The sequence below is a fragment of the Tachypleus tridentatus genome, chromosome 5 (genome assembly GCF_004210375.1).
Source record: "Tachypleus tridentatus isolate NWPU-2018 chromosome 5, ASM421037v1, whole genome shotgun sequence".
NCBI classification, from domain to species: domain Eukaryota; kingdom Metazoa; phylum Arthropoda; class Merostomata; order Xiphosura; family Limulidae; genus Tachypleus; species Tachypleus tridentatus.
In genome coordinates this window covers 23,394,670-23,417,012 of record NC_134829.1, presented here as the reverse complement: position 1 = coordinate 23,417,012, position 22,343 = coordinate 23,394,670, and the positions used below count along the sequence as shown (strand labels likewise).

The 22,343-nt window shown below is 35.4% G+C and overlaps 1 protein-coding gene across 1 annotated transcript in view; it reads left to right on the top strand.

Moving 5' to 3' along the window:
- The window catches only part of pit (probable ATP-dependent RNA helicase pitchoune), a 78,764-nt gene extending 57,099 nt beyond the window's left edge, over positions 1-21,665 (top strand). The window contains exons 13-14 of the mRNA XM_076501630.1: positions 14,610-14,787; positions 21,391-21,665. Coding sequence (XP_076357745.1) covers positions 14,610-14,787; positions 21,391-21,539 — 327 coding nt within the window. The 3' untranslated portion in view covers positions 21,540-21,665. The remainder of the gene's footprint in view (positions 1-14,609; positions 14,788-21,390) is intronic.
- Positions 21,666-22,343: the final 678 nt, after the last annotated feature.

Below are 22,343 nucleotides of genomic sequence, written 5' to 3'. Positions count from 1 at the left end.
TATGCTATATACTTTATTGCTTTTAACTCCAGTAAAGTAATTTTCTTTGAAAATATATGAATCATTTTCAAAGAAACGAGTTAGGATTAATGAGTTGTTTGAAGTAAACGAGCCAGTCGCGTTGTGTAGTCTCTAATAATGTAGGAACAAAATTTTGTAAATGTTTAATTTTACGTGATTCTCTTGTTTGTTTATTAAATACTATATTTCCTATCCCTCGATCATACATGCTAGTTACTGAAAATATAAAAGGTTATACGTAAATTTATTACATTTTATGCAGCCATTGTCTTAGCCTGCTGATATAGCACAAATGAATATATTGGAGAGCTATTTAGTAGGATATTGCACGAGCGCCACACCACGGGTATTTAAAGAATGTCAACAGACTAATCCTAAAGTGTGACAGTACATTTCAGTTACTTTACCTGAGTGCTCATTAGTTTCTAAGTTGTTAGGGCTCTCGACTTGTAATCTAAGGGTCGCAGGTTCGAATCCCTGTCACATCAAACATCCTCGCCCTTTCAGTCCTGGGGTGTTATAATGTCATGGTCAATTTCACTATTCGTTAGTTAAAAAAGTTGGCGGTGGGTGATGATTTCAAACTAGCTGTCTTCCCTCTAGTCTTACACTGCTAAATTAGGAACGGCTAGCGCAGATAGCCCTCGTGTAGCTTGGCGCGAAATAAAGAAAAAGAAAAAAAACATTAGTTTTTATACAGTTTCGGAGTTATCTGCTCCAATGATAAGATTTTAACTAGCAGTATATTTTAATTGCTTAAAATATTGTAGAACCATATTTTGTTTTTTTAAATAGTTATATATAAATAATTATGTATTATATACATGAAATTTGAAGACTTGGTGGTAGTTTTCTCGGAAGAAAAATTTCACAAAGGTGACTTAACTATTTTTCAGAGGTACTAAAGACGTATCTGCATACTCACAAGATCATAAAACAGATACTATGATATAAAATAATCGGTAATAATTGTCCAGAACTTTCCAAGGATTACCACACTGAGCAGTGATAATTTCCAATTGTGGCATTGCGTGGTTTGACGTAATTACTATTTCGCGTTCACACCATCTACATTTGATCTGTAGTCGTTTTCCCTCACAAATATTTGTTATATAAAAGCGGTGAACATTAATATGGAGTACGAAACATTAACCCTCCCCCGAAAAAATTATGTGTTATAAATATAACTTATCCAAAGTTTTCTGGCATAATTTACATAGCGTGTTAATTCTAAGTCGCTTTATCATCAAATTATACGATTCAACACATTTACCCCTAGTTGTCAATGGTTTACGTTGTTTAAGGCTCCATATTTTTGTGAGAGTAGTTTAACTAGTTTAACTGTGTGTCTCCAGTTGTAAACGATATACAACAGCAGTTATATTAGTCTTCCTTCGTTGGAAAGCATTTCAGATGTCCATTTCAGTGTGTTCTGGAATCCCATGGTTATCTGATCCTGTTGAAGCGACAGCACACTTGGCAAAGTTCCTTTTTTGGGATTGGCAGAGCCGGCTAGCCCTATGTATTTTTGTGGATTTCCGGGTGGTTTCCTCCTTACAACGAGCTAGTGACTTAAATTCAGTAAAATCGGGTTTCCTTAGAATCGAGCTTCTTTTACTCTGTTTTTTTAGATGGATCTTTTTACTGTGAAATAACTCTTCATTTTACTATTCGTAAGAAATTTGTCAGAAAGCCAAGAATCCCTGAAAGCACCCACACACCGCGTTAAAATAAAAACATAAGAGTGCATCTTTTAGCAGTCGTAAAATTAATTATTGACTTGTTGTGAATGTGAAAGTGCTTTTATAAGTGTTTTTGGCGGAGTATGCTTTTAATACTTATAAAGGACTTGTTGATCGCTACATTTAAATAGTTTATGTAATTGTAATAGTTCTTAGTAATTGTTCTTAGTTACTTCGGGTTTGTATTTTCGTGCTTTTATAACAGTTATTTATTGTTAAGTGGTTATCTGCTCTGACCGAATCCGATGGTTCCAGCTCGCTTCTCGGTGTCGCAAAACACGCTCCGCACTTTGAGTCACTCTGTGATGATTAAATCCTATTGTTTAGCCCAATAGTTAGTTGGCAGTGGATTCTTTGATTAGTTGCCTTCCCTCTAGTTATCAGTTGAAACTTAGGTAAGGCTCTGTAGCTTTGCGACCTGGCATGACCCAGGTGGTCAGGGCACTTGGCTTGTAATCTGAAAGTAGTGGTTTCGAGTCCCCGCCCCGCCAAACATACTCGTCCTTTCAGCTGTGGGGACGTAATAATGTACGGTTAAACCCATTATTCATTGTTAAAGGAGTAGCCCAAGAATTTGTGGTGGATGGTAATGAATAGCGTTTTCCCTCTAGTTTTTCACTTCTAAATTAGAGATGATTAGCTTATATAGCCCTCTTGTATGTTTGCGTGAAGACGGTAAAACAAACCTGTAATTTTAGAAGTGATTCGTGTTAATGAATACTTGACTGTTCATAAAATATGTTTTCATATAGTTACCGTAGTAACTGTAAATCAAATTCCATTCTTCATACCAGTACAAATTATTGTTGGTAAGTTTTATTTTCTCTATAGTTACTACGGTAACTGTAGATCAGATGTCATTATTGTTGCCAAGTGCTTTACTAAGAAACTGAATAGAGAAATGTTAATTAGTAGCTTTTAGATGTACGAGTTTCATTTTGCTGCTAAGGTTGTAAAAATCTTGCATAACGGTTCTTGACAGTAAGTCTCGTTCACAAATACTCAGTTATTTTGAAAGTTTTTTTTTAATATTCGAGTAAAGAAAAATAACACCATTTAGAACACAGATAAAAGGAAAGAAAACAGATTATATTTGCAATCTGTTAAAAGAAAAGATGGAGGTCCTTGACGAGTGCTTGGACCTATCACTTCCCTAGAAAGATCAGAGCATACAATTACATGCGATAGAAAAAGTGCTATGGAATTTTAGTGTGAATAGAAAATATGAGTATTTATGGAGTTTTGAAATATTTTGACCTCGCTGTATAAAAACGCTATAACCAGTGCACTTTCAAGAAGCGGATCTTCCTAGCAAAGTGGGAAGAAGTCAAGCGCTCGGGTTATAGGGTTTTTATCATTTTGTATAAAGACACATTGAACCTACGTGTTACTTTGACATCGTGAATTCTCCATATAGTAGACTAAATTGCTTTAGACGTATGGATAATATATACGTATCATCATTGCAAAAGGCCTAATTGCATCTATTTAGTTTGTTGAACCAAACTATGCCGAACTCTCTCTCTTTTAATCGGATTTTAGGTGTACTTTGTGTCCCGGGAGGGTCAGGTGTAGCGGAGATCTTTTCCTGCCTCCTTGATGGTACATTTATATATTAATTTTGGAACAAAATGCTACGTAGAGTACGTCTACGAATCAGGGTTAATACCCAACAAGAATACTCGCATTTACCCTTTTTTTCCCTTTTGAAAACCGTGTCCACAAATGTACTACTTGCAGAAGTACTACAAACAGTGCCAATAGCAAATCAAACGCGTTTCACTTGATTAAGTTGTTAGAATACTTTTAAATGCACTTTTTATATCTTATCCTAAATGATATATTGTGTATAAGCCAGAGATAGTACTTTTGATTACATAAAGTAGATATCAAATGAGATATATACTGATGACTGTTATTATCATACACAATAACATAATATGGGGTGTAATCTGTCATAAAGTGACTGTATATCAGCGTAAGTGTGTAGGAAAACTAAACTTGTGGATCTCGGTGCTTTGTAAGATGTGAGGATTGCGTTGTTCTGTATTGTTTGTAGTTTTGGGGTTATTGTTTATTTTCACATTTGGTTTTGGTGCATATTTGTTTCGTGTATTTCCCCGCTCTGGGTGTTTGCCAACAAGATTTCTCGAAAACGGCTGAATGGATTTGGACGAATGTTGGCATACATTTGGAATATCACCTAACTTAGAAGTAGTTATTTTTTGTTTTAGTGGGTCGAGGTTAAATGTCAAGGTCAGCAAAGGCCACAAAAAAATCCATTTCTGTTAACACGGAGAGCGATTTATCACACTTTTTTCCCCCTATAACTCAGTTAAAAACGATCGGTGGACATGTGTGTGAAATAATTTCTCGCAAAACTACTCAAGAGTTATCCAAGTGGCCCGACATGGTCAGGTGGTTAAGGCGCTTTACTCGTAATCTGAGAGTCGCGAGCTCGAATCCCCGTCACACCAAATGTACTCGCCCTTTCACGTTATAAAGTAACGATCAATACCACTATTCGTTGGTAAAAGAGTAGGCCAAGTGTTGGCGGTGGTTGGTGATGACCTTCCCTCTAGTTTTACATTGCTAGCGCAGATAGCCCTTGTGTAGCTTTTCGCGAAATTAAAAAAGCAAGCAAGCTATCCAAACGATGTTGAGCTTTGAACAGTTGAAACTGAAACCCACCGTAGAGAGTGCAACCAATCAAAGAATACATTAAACCTCTACGTCATATGTTATATTTTTTACTTTACCTTTGATGAAAGAAAGATAAATCTGTAATAATTAAACATTTGGTCCGTTGTATAATTATATCGAAGAACAAATTGGGGAAATGCTGGAAAATTATACACACACGGATATTAACTTAGGTTACTAAATTCTGAATTGGGAAATATTTTAAAAACCCATAAAATATTCATATCACCATTATAAGATGCCTAACTATATTTCTTTGGTTTGCGAACTGTAGCCTTAAATATGTGAAACTGCGATCTGCAGCACGTATTATATTTTCAATTTTACTTTTGGTGAAAGTCTGGCATAACCAGATGGTTAGGGCGCTTGCTGTTTCAACCGCGGGGGACGTTATAAAGTGATGGTTAGTCCCACTATTTATTGTAACTAGCTAGCTATCTTCCCTCTCTCTAGTCCTTTAGTGCCAATTTAGGGACGGCCAGGGAAAATAGCCCTCGTGTAATTGTGCACGAAATTCAAACCAAACCCAACCGACCCAGCCTGGCCAGGTGAGTTAAGGTGTTCGATTCGTAATCTGAGGTTCGCGGGTTCGAGTCACCGTCGCACCAAACATGCTCGCCTTTTCAACCGTGGTGGCGTTATAATGTGACGGTCTATCCCACTATTCGTTGGTAAAAGAATAGCCCAAGAGTTGGCGGTGGATGGTGATGACTAGCTGTCTTCCCTCTAGTCTTACACTGCTAAATTAGGGATGGCTAGCGCAGATAGCCCTCGTGTAGCTTTGCGCGAAATTCAAAACAAACAAACCAAACCAAACCTCTGATGAAAACAAAAGAAATCGTATCAGAAAATATGTTTCTTCCAAAGCAAGGAAACGATGATAACTTGCTATTTGTATATATATGTAATTTGAACGAAGCATGTGGAATGATTTATAATGATCTATCAGTGCTGATAAATATTTTTAGCGAAAAAAATAAAAAAAAACAACTCGTTAATTACTGTAGTCTTTCCGTACTTAAACTTCTGTATAACTTTGGAAAGGGGAAAAACCAGTCATTAGTTACCGTTGTCTTTCTGTGTGCAATAACTGTAGTATTGGGAATAGTCTGTAAATAGTGTTGGTGCCACTTATTGAAACGTACGTGTAAGAGGTTAACGAAGGAACCTGTCTAGAAATAAAACTCCAAACTGACCATGTGAAGTTCATTTAGATTTTTTCTGTGGGGATATGTGATAAGTTATCGCTTGGAGAGATACAACTAGAAAGAAGCAGTCGGGGTCTCACTTACTTGGATCGCTACTGAATAAATGAATTTATTATTTTAAACTGAAACTGCCTTCAGTTTTTGGCATTACCTGTGTATGGTATAATGCATGGTTCTCAACTTGTTTGTTTCTTTTGTCATGTACCTCCACTTAGATCTTTGAGCCATGACGTACTAATAGTGTGTGTAATTTGTTTTTAAAACAAACACAAAAACTACCCTTTGGTTCAAGTAATTTAAAAGGTAGATCAAAAGAAGTAATTATACAGCGAGTCAGCAATATGCAAACATTTGAGCACTTGTTTGTGGAATACGTTGGTAACTCGCCGAAACTGCCCTTTAATTTTGAGGCGTAATGATTATATTCTTTTACTTTTTTTTTCAAAAGTCCTAACATACTCCTAGGGGTAAGCGTACAACAGATTGGGAACAACTGGTGTATTTTTATATACTACACTCACAGATTGGGAACAACTGGTGTATTTTTATATACTACACAGATCCACTGTTGAGTTGTGTGTAGCTTATACCACAGAAATTTTGGAGATCGATTTGTACGGTGGAGACACACATACAGAGTTCATTTAACTTTATACTCAATTACAGATATTTTTGTGTTTTTCCAAAGTGAACACTTTAGTTTCTAGAATATTGCAACGTACAACAAAACCATTTGCGCAAATAAAGACTATTTATTTTTTTATTTGCGAACTATAATTACCTCTCTGATTTCCAATTGTTAACAAGAATTAGCAAGCACACAACGTGTATGTTGTCACGTGTAGACAACAAACTGCCATGCCAGCGTAAAACATCTGTTAATCCAAAAACCAACCATCTTGTGTTCAATGCACGCACCATTCTCTCTACACACACGTTTGAGTACATATTCAATACGTCATTAAAAAAGTTCATTACATAGTTCAGCGAGGAGCTACGTAAAATGGTCGTTGAATAAATAGAATAAAATAGATAAGGCTATAAAAACTTCCATGAAGCCAACAAGACAGCCCTAGATGAGGAAAACAAATTATAGTTTATGACGTTCAGAGTCGGTTTGTAATCAGTTGCTAGTTCATCTGCGACCATCAGTGAACTTGAAATGTTTAGTTCATACCATGTGTGCTGGAACCGCAATCTGATACTGGTTATACTTGCAAATTTAGGTCCATACTTCACATTTTAACGACTAACCTGTTACTAGATAGTGTTGTTCACGCAAAATTGAATTAAAATAACTTTTATTATGTTTCGACCATCAACTGTTACTAGCCGGTGAAGGTAGTTAACATTTTGACATAAAATAAGCTCATGCCGCATTGCTCATGTTTATCAAGAACTTGTTACTATAAAATGGGTTTGTGAAAAATATGACGTAGAATTAGTTCGTGTCTTAAGTTTCATCTGTTACTGGACAGGGCATTTCTTCTATAATTTAGTGAAATAAGTTCGTGCATAAAGTTTTGACCACTGGCCTCTTATTAGCGAAGATGGTTCCTGTTTTCCATCGGATAAACATGTGCACGTGCGATTACCACGTGAGAAAAGTGTCCGTGCAATAAAATTTGAAATAAAATTAAAAAAAAACAACATCAAATAGAAACGGTTGAAAAAATTATTTAATTAGATATACTAATGGCAAGGATTATTTTTAGTTACACTTTAAATACGTGGCCTTACTCTAACAGGAAGTTGTTATTTTATTTAAATATCTTATTTCCTTTCAGCACATACCTATTTATTTTTAATGGATTATATGTAGTAACTACAATAACATTTTTTTTTCACTCGCAATTATGAACTTTTCGGGTTTACAGCGTATGTTTGAACATATTTATTTTCAGTATTTCTCACATCGAGTTTCAATCAATTATTTGTAAGATCGTGCTAACCAGCTAGCACATTATCAGCTGTCAAAAATTGACCCAGAATAATATGTATGGTCATAATTAATCTGTTATATACGTGGCTCTAAGATAACTATTGGTATCATAAATAGACTGTATGACTGTATCTTGAATAACTATGTTGAACATAGACGGATTATAAGACTGTCAAGTTCTGAAACGCCTAAAATGGCGGAACAATGACACTTTTTGGCCTTCATAAAAATAATTACAGATAATTTTTGAACGTGTGTATATATTTGTAATAATTCTTTTAACGACTTTAATAATGATTTGGAATTACTCGTGTCTTAAAAATAGCATTCCAGTTCAATCTTGTCCGCCTTAAGTGTCTGCTCAAACAGACTTTCGTGAATAACAGGACTTATCACACGTACAAACAAATTTCTTTCGCTAAATTACACTTTACTGTTAGTTGATAGTGTTTAGTTTCTTACTTTTTCATATTTTTGTGAAATCATTTCATGATTTTGAAAAATTCCAGTTGTTTGTTGTATTGAGATAGAAATGATTCCGTGAGGGTTGGAAATAAAACCGAAACTTCTGTGTTAAAGACCATGCCTAGAATTAAGGAAACCCAGCTTTTCAAAACGACTAAAAATAGCACTCAAAGAACACTAGAAACTAAGTAAAGTGAAGTACATTATCGTGTTACCGCTGATTTTTATTGCCATTAAACTTCTAAAAGTTTTCGTGATGAGCCTACAGAGGGATAACAGGATTTGATTTAGAGGTTTTATTTTAATGTAAAAGTATTAAGATCAAAAAGGCCTCCGGCCAGTACAGCGGTAAGTCTACGGATTTACGACGCTAAAATAAGGGGTTCGATTCCCCTCGGTGGGCTCAGCAAGTAGTCCGATGTGGCTTTGCTAAAATAAAACACAAGATCAAAAGGTAAGAACATAATTTGCATATCTAATAAGCACGAATGTTTCGTGTCTGTAACTAGAGAGAATAGCAATATATTCAAACGAGCCTGGCATGGCCAGGTGGTTAGGGCGCGTAATTCGCAATCTGAGTGTCGCGGGTTCGAATTCCCGTCATACCTAACATGCTCACACTTTCAGCCGTGGGAGCGTTATAACGTGGCTGTCAATCTCACTATTCATTGGTAAAAGAGTAACCCAAGAGTTGGCGGTGGGTGGTGGTGACTAGTCTTACACTGCTAAAGTATGGACGGCTAGTGCAAATAGCCCTTGTGTAGCTTTGCGCGAAATTCAAAAACCAAAATCGCATCGGGTAGGGTATGTATTCATATAAATTCTTAAAGTATTTATTTTCTTTCAGAGTTTGCATGCAATTTGGAATAAAACGTTTATTGTCTTTCTGATAGTCTTATTTTTATTATTTTATCGTAAATGATTCGTGCTTTTTTATGTATATTTCATGTACAACTGCGATTTTTCTAAATTCAGAGACACTGATTACTAACTCTTTTTTTTTTCTGTAATGATTAAAATTAGTTAACTCTCGCCATGTTTCCCGTGGCGCTATGGTCCGTGTTGTGTGATATCGAATATTTTTCCAAACAAAACTGTTGATGTTTGTGGAACATGCAAGGTAATATGTAGTATCATTACATTTAACAGTTGCATGTGTATTTCAAAAATACTAATGGAATGCAAGTACTAACAGGAAATTAAATAGGTATTTATGAAACGAAGCACTAGATCGAAGTGACTCATCAGATATTATTAATATATATTGTGTGCGTCTGCACGTAAATATGTCACTATCTGCGATTTGTAGCAAGAAAGGTATATGCGATAAACGTAAAAAACTAAAGCTGATGGTGTCAATAGTTGGCAGTTGTTCCCAGTTATAAGGAGTGGTTCCGGAAGTGAAAGCAACCACTGACTAGCCGTGTTGCATGCTAGTTGTTCGGCTGCATGGAGACAGTTTTCTCAGAAACTCTTGTCATGCAATTCGAACATTCTGGTATGTGAGATAATGAAAGTGACAGGATTTATTGAGTCTTATTGGTTGCGCTTTAGACGCCAACACGCGCGCGGTTTTTTTGTTCAAGAGACGAAAAAAAAAGCGTGCGTGAGCGTGTTCTTTATTCTGATAATCCGCCAGTTTAATGATTTTTTTACCAACTTTTTATGCTAGTTTTAAATACATATATAATGAACAGCCCTGCCATTTTTTATTGGTCTTATCAGTGCAACATTTGGAGCTGAAAGTTTCTCATATTTTCATAACTTTTAGTAAATTCATCAACTACCAATAACAATAGTTTCCTCATAAATCTTTGGTGTTACTCAATAGCAGACAAAGTTCACTCTTATTCCTGGATACAGTCAGTCACTTATTTTGGAAAAGAAAGACACTAGTTGAGATGGTGGTTGACGAAGTGATTAATACCCGTAGTAGTTCAGGCCTCGATATGAAGTGACCTCCTTCCAAGACACATTGTGGGTTCTCATTCTTCCCACCAATTCCCAGAGATGAACTAATACCACAAATATTGCCACTGGTTACAAAACCCTTAGGCCTTCTTGGATACAGCAATGTGGAAAGGAAGTCACCACTGGAAGGTTGCTCAATCAGGTTTAAATTTATATCCTGTGGCCTCATAAGATCTCTTTATGTTATCTCAATAGTACCTAGATACCATCATTTGAACTGTGGATTGAGATTTTTAAGCCACATCCTGAGAATCTTAGTAGGTTATATTGGTGAAAACTATCTGCTAATCTGCACCCACTCCTCAGGTGGGGCATGAACTCAGGGCTATTGTAACTCCTGACTAACCTCTTAATCTTTTTTCTCTAAAAAGAGGAATCATCATAGGGTGCAACTTCTGTTCAGAGTATGACTGACCCCAAGAGTTTTAAGACCAAGATGGTATCAGTAAATACACGTCAAGAGCCAGAATCGTATGTTCCAATGAATAATGTGATAAGAAATCATATCCAAGTATTTGTGTGTATATCAGATTAGAATGTCTGAATTCCAAAATAACATAATTAAATAAAGTTTGCACCCACATTGTGTGAGACGGTGAACAAGAAAAAATTAGTCAATCCATTAAGTTTAAGAGTACAGTTAGAAAGGATTTGAAAAGCTTTGTTCACTAGATTAAGAAAGTTACTGTCTGGACTACATTGTTACAAGATCTGGTACTATAGTTTCTTATGTTAGATATGAATGGTCTGCTTCTTATTGCAGTTGATTATCTGTGGGATTGACTTTACAAGAAGCTTCAACACAGGTTCAGTCATTTATGAAATAGAACCCTACAAATAAGGGAATGCAAGGCTTATAAACACAAACAACCCAAAGCCTGACATGCTTATTTAAATGAGTTATATTATTTACATGATAAAGCTTATCCAGGTATGGCTTTAGCAGATTGTGAGGATATCCTTACAACTAAACTCCTCAAAAGTCTACCAGTTAAACCACATCACTTAATAAGGAATAGAAGATATTTTTATCAACACAGAAACAGTATCTGTTTATAAAGGATTACAGGTGGCTGAATGCAGTTACATGTGTTGGTGCATTTCCAGTTTGTAGTACAGAGAATGTCTGGGTCCTTTAGAAGGATCACATGAGCTGTAATTTCTACTTGTATTTTACCAGTCGCATTCAAGAAATTTTTGGAACTTACTTTGAACAGTAACTGATGCATGTCAATGACAAAAAGTATTTGTTGTAAACCCAAAGACAGTATTTCAGGGAATGAGGAAAGCAAGTTTAAAACTAAAATTGGGGAAAGGTGTATTATTGTGCACAGAAATATTTCTCAGACATGTAGATTGTAGAGACAGTGTGTAAAATGATCCAGCCAAGAACAGTAACTCCACCACCCCATAAAGAGAAATCTAAATTAGTTTGGTTTAGTTCTCGTATTATCCATGCTATATAAACTATTTTACAGATAGAGAGTTGTTCTCTTCTTTAAGTAAAGTAGATTCACTCTTTAATTGGACTAATTACTGTGGAATGTAGATGTGGAAAATGTGATTGTGTTAGCTTAGCCAAGGCTAGATTATTTTTATTGGTTACTGATACTACTGGTAATGGAATTAGAGCTGTGTTGTACTTGTGCCTATTATGTTTTACATGCTGGCTTCTCCCCTATGAACATAATCATAGCATGATGACAGTTATCAACTCTAGTGGTCATTAATCACTTACTAAAATTGTCCATATGAATAAAAGTTAATTGTAAGAATATGCCATGCATCGCTGAATAACCTTATGAAGTTCATAGAACCAGAAAAAAATAGTAGTATGTTGGATAATAATGCTGCACTATTATAATCTTATTTTACTTTATCCAGAAAGTAGTATGGAAATAAAAATAAAGCCAATCTGTAAAATATTCTATAATGAATATAAAAGTTGACCCAGTGATAGACCCTGTAACAGATAAATATAACTTAACTAAGCCATTCTAACATATAGAGCATTTTAAATAACTGGCTGATGAAAAGATAAGTACCCCCATCATTTCTAGGTAACAATTGAAATTTTATGCCAGTAAGTGTATAATAGGATATCCTAATGTCACCTTCTTGCTTAAATAATTGGCTAATATTTTTAACAAGATTTGGTGGGAACACTCCCAAGACCTGTTAAACTGTTTAGATGGCTTGCAAATCAACAGTTAACAACTGTCTGTTAACTCTAATAAACAGTCTAGTAATCAGTTTGGTGTAACTAAAACCTGAAATGCATTCTTTTGATGTGCAGTGTAACATAGTGTGTGACTGAGGAAAGTCATAATCTTGAACTATAAATGGAAATTTTATTCTATTTGAGTTGTTTTGTGGTCATGGTCACCTTTTGACTTATGGAATATATAGTAAGTAAGTTAGACTTTTCTGTATTTGGTGATGTGTCTTTGTAGGGAGGTGATAGATGTGCTGTGTTATTGTGTTTTAGTTGTTTTGTAGTTATGGTCATCTTTTGACTTGTAGAATATATAGTAAGTAAGTAAGACTTTTCTGTATTTGGTGATGTGTCTTTGTAGGGAGGTGATAGATGTGCTGTGTTATTGTGGTTTAGTTGTTTTGTAGTTATGGTCATCTTTTAACTGGTGAAATATATAGTGAATGAGACTTACCTGTGTTCAGTAATATGTCCCTATACGACAACAAGATATGGGTTGTGATAATGTATTTCGTAGGATAGAGTATAGCTATTTCTATTAGTGTTTTGTTTATAGTAGTGTAGTTTATTGGATAATGATAGACTAGCAGTGTGCAGCAGGTAATCTGGTGTTTTGGATATAACACTGTCATTGTTGAATGTTCTATAGCAGTATGTGTACTAGTTTTTAATGTATTTATAATGTAGAATTGCTATGCTTGTTATGATTCTTGACTTTAAGACTGTTCCAACTATGATTTAATATTATAGTTATTCTGACATATTTTTACAACTGTTTCATTGGAAATGTCTCTAATGGGATAATGAAAAGTCCAAGTGTTGTCACTGTTATGTTATTAATTTGATAGCAATGGTACATTGGAGCTGTGTAACATGCAATGTGGTATTGGTACCTCAAAATTGTTTCCAATCAAACAAATAGATATGAAAAGTGCTGTGATGATGAAGTTTGTTGCACACACTGGTGTTGGATACAATGTAAGAATTGTAGGGTTGCAAAGTAAATTTTCATCAGCATTTATTTTAATGTGGGCTGGTATCAGAAACAGTGTTAAGTAGAGGGTAGAGTCATATACACATACATACAAAATATTCCAGGTTGTTTAGTACAACTCTGTGGAAGAGTCTTTGAGGTCAACTTGTAGCATCGCCTGCTTTTATGTATTTGACTTGTGTAGCAACTGTAAATTATATTATTACTATAGTCTGTTAAAAAGGATTGTGAAACTACCACCCCATAGTGTATATCCTAATTTCACACTTCATAGATAACTGAATTAAATTTAACTAAATCAAGCTTGACAACAAAGAGGAAGAAAAGTGCAGTCAAAGCAACCAAACATCTGTAAATTCTTTTGTGAGCCAATCAAAATTAAGGTCATTCATGGTGTATTGGCATAATAATTATTGGTGAAAATCAGTGCATTTTGGTAACACCATATTCCAATAATGGCAATTATGTCATGTTGCTTACCATCATAAGTATAACCTGATATTGTTGATAGTCTGTGCACTGAAAGTATAAAATGGAAGGTATATACAAGAAAACTATTTGTTGATTTCTTAGTTTAGAGTCTCCGTTGATTAGTTTTTTTACTAAAGACGTTGATAATTTAACAGAAAATATCTTAATTCAGAAACAATTTAAATGTAAAATTAAATCGTTATATTTGTTTTCATGAAAAATTGTATGCACTTGGCTCTAGGCTAGGTGGCCCCACACGATGTCTTTACTTCAGGCTTTTTATATCAACACTCACTACACTTATAAGGTTTCACGGCTACCATCACTAAAATCATAATTGGCAGGCAGTAACCGAACTATTCTATCTGGATAAATGTATTTTGGTTCTTATGAGAAATCAAGTGTGACATGACACACATTGGCTTTTATATAAGTTAGATATTATCTACCTGTTAGTCAAGGACCCCACCCGTTTGCAACCCCTTCCGAACACCCTGTATTTCTCTCTCTTACAGCATTGTTCAGGAAATTTTTCGTTTAGTTTCAGAACTCTTCAACTGAACTGAACGAGGAGTGATAAAAGTTATGATTCAAGGGCCAAGAGCTGGCGAAATATTTTAACCCAATATGCTTAATACCTATGATAAAAAATAATTAGACAACTTTTGTATTTTGTGGGCGTAGTGTTCGTTTCTTCAGAAAATTTAATACAGCGAATAACTGTGGTTTACGTACTATAATTTAATTACTCGTGACACTTAGATTTACCTGTGTTTTTTCTTATATGAATGTGTGTTTTTGTGCGGATTTAGAGATGTGATACTTTCCTATTAAAGATGAAATTTTATTTTTAAAACTTAGTGTTTTTTCTTTATAGCTGGAGAAACTGATTTCGAAAAACTACTTCCTCCACATGTCTGCAAAGGAAGCTTATAAGGCATACGTCAGAGCTTACGACTCTCACCATTTGAAGCAGATCTATGACGTGAACACACTGGATCTGATATCAGTCGCAAAGTCTTTCGGTTTTGCAGTGCCTCCTAGCGTTGAACTTAGTATCCTTTGTTTTACTGTTCTGAGGATTTCTGCTATTAGTTTCAATACCTCTTATTATGATTTCTATACATACTAGTATTATTTTACCGGTAGAGGTAGTTTAACTCGTTTCAGAATGTCTTTTGTTTTTATTGTTGTTTAACAATTTTTATTATCAACCGTATAAAAGACATTAGTACTCTATATTAGTAATCTAGCTGTTATTTGATTAAGTAGTGTAAGATTCTTTTTTTTTCCTATTTTACTTTTAATTTAGACCTTAAAAAAAGGCACACTTGTTACTCTGAAGGTATTGTTATCTGGTTTGTTTTATGCAAATATTATACTATGTAATTATATATATATATCTTATTCCTGTCTACAGTTTAATGGGTTTAAAACGTGGGCTAACTTTTGTGTGGTCCGTGTTTCTCCCATGAGTTCCGAAGATTTCAAATTGTGATTTTAGCTAAATCTCATGGTAAACATGGGGGTGTAAGAAACCGGAATCGGGGAATGCGGAACACGATGACGTCACTTGATTAAAAGTTTCAGTACTTGTTACTAAGTCAACTTTTTACGTCATATCCTGTAAATATTATTATACATGATTATAAGCCGCAAACAGTTCTTAGACGTATTTGCATACTTCGTTTGATCACAAAAACCGTAGTTTGCCATTTTGGTGAGTGGTTCAGACTACCTTCCATGTCGTTTATTATCAATTAGAACTCGAAATGTTTCCATTGCGCAAAATATTACGTTTTGTTTAATCTTTTACTGAAAAATTGCGTGATAAAAGGATACTTAACGTTAGTGTCTGTTTTGTTTGTTTTTTCACAATAAGAATTGTTATTGTATAATCACTGTTTTTATCTCGGTATATATGTATCACATATACACTTCTTTCTTGTTCAGTAATGAAGTGTTAAAACCTATTTATTCGTTATGAATAATCTGTGCTACATTACACATCACCCTGTATTTCTACAAATGTTAATCTTATTAAATAAGCTCAGTGCTACATTACACATCACCCTGTATCCCTACAAATGTTATAGTTTTATTAAATAAGCTTAGTGCTACATTACACATAGATATAAAAGCAACTTGAACTGAACAGTGACATTTTGGCTATTTGTTTATTTAGTTGGTTTGTGATTGACCAAAGATCGTTGAACCTAAAGGAAGAGGTCATGAAGAAGAAACGTTGTTTAGTACATCCAAAGTGCCACAAACAGACACCGAATCCCATGCGTTTTTATTTGTTGTTTTTAATAACGGGTATCAGTTAAGCACACATTGCCCACACGGTTTGGTGTTATGGTATCTGTAGTACGTTGGTATGTCAGAAGGGAAGTGAATGTTCTGTCTTTGAGATATCATTGCGTGTTTTGTACTTCCCTCGGCGTTTCAACTAAGTAAAATGTCAATTTCTCAACCGTCCGTCTTCCCGGCACCTGCTGTCAGCCTAAAATAATATCATCTAGCGAACTGGATGGACGTCGTAAGATTGGGTGTATACCTGAGATGTTTTAACGAACCGACTCCTTTCTCAGAGAACAAAACGATGTACCTGTATCTAAGTTGTAAATACAAGAACGTCTTAAAACCCAAGTTTTGGTTATTAATTCTTTCCAAAACGTGCAGTTTAAAATTAACCGCTTTCTAAATATGGAGTTCACATCATCAAGTGAAGGTGTCGTCAAGTGATATATTTTATTTCATCCTCACAACTTCTGAGTGTTTTCCAGTCTTTAAAAGTTCGTCTATCCCCCGTTCATCATCCGTGCTTCCTTGTTCCAGTACATCGACCTGAGCCCATTGGGTCGTTGCTATGGTGACGTGGTGCTGTTGAGTCAATGGGCCAGGTTAAAGTAGTTGTAAGATAGAAGTGTATAGGTCCTCGGTCCTTTACGTGTATCTCAGTGCAGAAATGCACGTGTGAATTTGACGTACATTTGAAATACACCATAACTTAAGTAAACATCATTTTACCCAGATAGTAATGGCCGAGGAATTTCATCATTTTGTGAAATATGATAACATCCTACGGTTAATTACACTTATGATTCTAAGAACCAGTTCTGCATTCGCGACTTCAGCGACCACATGGTTCGTGGTCAGTCATGCTTGTCGATAAAAGTGTTAATGAAATTCTTTGGTCGATTTCGAAAAATCGAAACTAGAGGTGGTGAAGGGAGGGGTCTTATTGCTCGTATCCCACGAGCTGAAATTGTTATCCCTGACGCTTATTCTTGCATACGATTATATTTCCTCAAAATAATTAGCGGGTCAAAAGTATCATTACCTGATGCAGTTCTTTGATTCTCGGATGACTCAGTTATCCAATTAGGCACAGACGATGGTGAAAAGTGAAATAACTGGGAAGCTGGCATCTGGAAGAAGTGAAAATCATGACCGAGCGACAACAAATTTCTGTTTATTGTAAAGTAAGTTGTATAAACAGGATGAAAAAAAATGTACAGCTGAGTATTAAGTTTGTTTAAATATGTAAATATACCAAACACCAAATTTACTTGCCAGTTGTGGAAGCCTCAGGTTGTTTGTACTCATGGTGTATGTTTTGGGTAAGTCGTGTACACCAAGAAATATGTGGTTAGGTCGTGTGAAAATCAAGAGAAACACGAGTTGTCATATTTTTCACATTTATAGTGAAGGTTTTATACGAATGTATAAAATTAGTGTTGATTGAATATAATCACATATTTGGAAAATGTAGGCATAGCGATTTGCTCGGATTGGTGTACAAGAAATATACGAGTAATGATTTTTTGTATCCAATTAATCAAGAAGATTTCAGAATGGTAGCTGTTTCCGATGTACTAGACAATGTTGTTGTGGTATATTAACAGATAGCACATTACTGACAGCATCCACTTCATTAGGAAACCAGTTGAGGAAACGAGCCGTGATTGTAATTCCGCACCTAGTATGCTAATTGTACTGAGAGAGGGCGCTGTAATCTGCGACCTCGAATTTGTCATGACCTTACAAGCTTCATTGGTCATATGTACCACATGACAAGAATATAGAATCCTGGATATCTACATTCCTACCAAGGCTAGCTACTTTTACCACTTGTTTTATACTAGTTCTCAGTGGTACAAGGGTGTCGAAACTTCTGGAACTATGTTTTCCTCCTCCGCTGTGTGCCAAGTTCTTTGAAATGGTCGCTCGGGTAAAATAGGCACTTTTTTTTTTCGAAACATCAACAGAATTTAACTTGTGTTTGATGACTTTATGTACACAACTCATGTTTATGAGAAAATAAAGGTGTATAATTATTTTTCGAATAGGGAATAGGCGAAGAAATACTAGTTTATCAGAAGCAATCTTTAGATCAGATATATAATCGTAAAAAAAAGAAAATAATAAAATCAGTATACACAATTTCTACACGTCCTATTTTCAAACTGTTTATATTTTTAAGCAATTTGTTATTGAAACGTGTGTGTGTGGTTAAGGGCATTCGACATGCAATCTGCGGATTGCCTGTTCCAATCCCCTTCCCATGAAACATACTCGCCCTTTCAGCAGTAGGAGTTTTATAATGTGACGGCCAGTCCTACTATAGGTTAGTAAAAGAGTTGGCGGTGGGTGATGATGAATATCTTTCCGTCTAGTATTTCACTGCTAAATTAAGGACTGCTAGAGCAGATAGCACTCGTATAGTTTTACGCGAAATTCAAAGCAAACGAATGCATGTTACACCCTTTTGAACGTAGAGGTGTTTTATTATATTAGGTGATTGGTATTTTAGTAATAGCGAACAGATGACAGATTCAATATAGGTACATTTATTTGACGATATAGATGTTTTGAGTGGGTATTATGTTCAAAATAATCAAATAAATGCACATGACTCACTCATCCAAAATATAATACAAACTATGTGACAGTGAAAATGGCTAGTATAACTCTTCACTTGTGTTTCTACAGTGTAAAAGTGTTCAAACAAGAAGTTCAGCTTCAAATCGTTCGAATTCGTTATAGACGAACAGGAACCAGACAGAATTGCACTACGTGTTAAAAGGTACAATAGGTTTTGTGTTTTTATAATTAAATGTAATGGATCTTGAAAGTCCCGATGGTTTCTTTCGGCATTTTGTAGGCAATTAAGTCACTCTGTGAAGTGTATTGAACAGTAAAATGGTTTTTATCGCTTTAATTCTTATTTGACTTGACACGGCCTAGAAGTTAGAGCGTCGATTTGCTGTGTGAAGGTCACGGGATCGAAACCCGTCGCTTTACATGCTCACTCTTTCAGCCATGGGTGGGGTTTATTAAAAAAAAAAGGCTGTTTATTTATATTAATTGATTGGAGAAAAGAAAAACATCACAGGCTTACCTAAAATCACAGTTCTAATATATCGAACTTTGTAGCATTGGAAGTTCTTTCTGCATAATTGTTTGTTTGTTTTGGAATTTTGCACAAAGCTACTCGAGGGCTATCTGTGCTAGCCGTCCATAATTTAGCAGTATAAGACTAGAGGGAAGGCAGCTAGTCATCACCACCCACCGCCAACTCTTGGGCTACTCTTTTACCAACGAATAGTGGGATTGACCGTCACATTATACACCCGTACGGCTGGGAGGGCGAGCATGTTTAGCGCGACGCGGGCGCGAACCCGCGACCCTCGGATTACGAGTCGCACGCCTTACGCGCTTGGCCATGCCAGGCCGCTTTCTGCATAAATAAGTTGTATTATTTTAATTACTAACTAACAGTTGGCGCTGTTCGATGTCGGCTAGTTACCTTCTCTTTAATCTTTTACTTTAAAACAAGGGCCTGCTTTCGCAGATAATTCTCGAATGAATTTGTGCGAAATTCGGTAAATAAACAAATACATCTTAACAGGTCCAATAAATATTTTTATTACCTTGGTTATAATCCATCTTTAATGCTTTGACTTGTATACAAGTCTCATAAGTTGTTGTTGGACAAGGCTTAACTGTGAGGAAAATTTGTCAAGAAAAATACGAATTATGGAAAACAAGAATTAGAATTGTTAAACACGATGAAGCCCCAAACGTTGCAACATCAGAGTTAGTTTGTTTTGTTTTTTTCTGCATATCTTGTTTTTTCCATCTTATATCTAACTACAAGAACTAAGTGTATCTGTTGGAAGTAGATATAATTTTAAGTTAGAAATTAGCCGTTATTCATGGCTTTCCCATTACTGAAGTCGCAATTTGTCCATTTTTTTGTTCGACTCGTAGTTTTAATCCGTGATTCCAGTAGCAATCACAACATTGTTACACCTACACTTGTAGCTTTCACATTTTTTCAGGGACAGCGTAGTTTGTGCGTCGTATGTTTCATTGTTAAAACCAAGGATCTTGCATTGACACCGATAAATTCGTATTACGACTTTTCAACTGATATTGTGCATATAGCGTAGCTCATGGTTGTTTGTTGTTCTTACGTTTGTAACATTCTCTTTATCATATAACGTAGCTCATGGTTGTTTGTTGATCTTACGTTTGTAACATTCTCATTATCATATAACGTAGCTCATGGTTGTTTGTTGATCTTACGTTTGTAACATTCTCATTATCATATAACGTAGCTCATGGTTATTTGTTGTTCTTACGCTTGTAACATTCTCATTATCATATAACGTAGCTCATGGTTGGTTGTTGTTCTTACGTTTGTAACATTCTCATTATCATATAACGTAGCTCATGGTTGTTTGTTGTTCTTACGTTTGTAACATTCTCATTATCATATAACGTAGCTCATGGTTGTTCTTACGTTTGTAACATTCTCATTATCATATAACGTAGCTCATGGTTGGTTGTTGTTCTTACGTTTGTAACATTCTCATTATCATATAACGTAGCTCATGGTTGGTTGTTGTTCTTACGTTTGTAACATTCTCATTATCATATAACGTAGCTCATGGTTGGTTGTTGTTCTTACGTTTGTAACATTCTCATTATCATATAGCGTAGCTCATGGTTGTTTGTTGTTCTTACGTTTGTAACATTCTCATTATCATATAACGTAGCTCATGGTTGTTTGTTGTTCTTACGTTTGTAACATTCTCATTATCATATAACGTAGCTCATGGTTGTTTGTTGTTCTTACGCTTGTAACATTCTCATTATCATATAACGTAGCTCATGGTTGTTTATTGTTCTTACGTTTGTAACATTCTCATTATCATATAACATAGCTCATGGTTGTTTGTTGTTCTTACGCTTGTAACATTCTCATTATCATATAGCGTAGCTCATGGTTGTTTGTTGTTCTTACGTTTGTAACATTCTCATTATTGAGTCTCGGTGGCTCATTGATCATATGGATTTTGACGCTGAAAATCGAATTTCGATACCCGCGATACGATCAGCACACATAAAACCCATTGTGTGAATTTTGTACTTAACAAAAACGAGCAAGACTCAATATTAAAGTAAAATTGTGCCTTTTTACTTCTCCAGTGCCATTACTTATTTACAGCTGTGCCATTTCTATTGTTTAAGATAGTTAATTGTTTTAACTTGTTGTTATAGACTTGCATTTCAGTCGAGCTTTGTTTATTTTTAGCATGTCTGTGAAATTTACATGGGTTATTGGCCATAACTCTCGTTCTCAGAAATTGGCAACGTTAAAAACTCACGGCCCCGCAAACGAGGAAGAGGGGGAGGATATGGAAATTACCAGAACATGAACAGGAAAGCAGAAAAGACCATTTTTTACAAACCCGTTCCTATTAAGAAAGACAAGAGACAATTCACAAGGTGACGCACCCCATGAGCAAGTGTTGAGGGAATGTATCCATTTTCAAGATCAGCTGGAACAACGTTAATAAATTTGTTATTTACGTTCCATCCTGTTTTCTTTAAAATAAATTGCTGTAGTCATTTTGAATGTATTTGTAGTCTTTTTAAGTTAAAAGTAATTTACATGGAAATCAGAAGTGAAGTTTGTTATCACACCACCGAAACTGACAAGAAAATTTATAAAATAGAAATTACATGAAGTAATAATCCTCCTTTATACCCCACGGTAAATGCAGTTTAAAGATGAAGGACACTAATGCGTAGTATGGCCCAGCATGGCCAGGTGATTAAGGCACTCGACTCGTAATCCCCGTCTCACCAAACATGCTCGCCCTTTCAGCCATGGGGGCGTTATAATGTGACGGTCAATCCCACTATTCGTTGATAAAAGAATAGCCCAAGAGTTGGCGGTTGGTGGTGATGATTAGCTGCCTTCCCTTTAGTCTTACACTACTAAATTAGGGACGGCTAGTGCAGATAGCCCTCTTGTGGCTTTGCACGAAATTCAAAAAACAAACAAACTATTCCTATCTGCTTTCTGTCTAATCTATCATTTCGAAACTAGAGACGATGACTATGCGCAAAAGAAATAACCTTCTGTAACTTTGAGCAAAAAATGTAAACAAACAAATTTACCTGTTTTCTAAGCCTGTCGAATGATGTAGACTAGTTACCACACCTGAAAGATGTGTTAAAAGTTTCATAATCATATGACGTCACTTCTTATTTTAACGGTCCATTACATAACACGCTAGTCTTTAAGTGT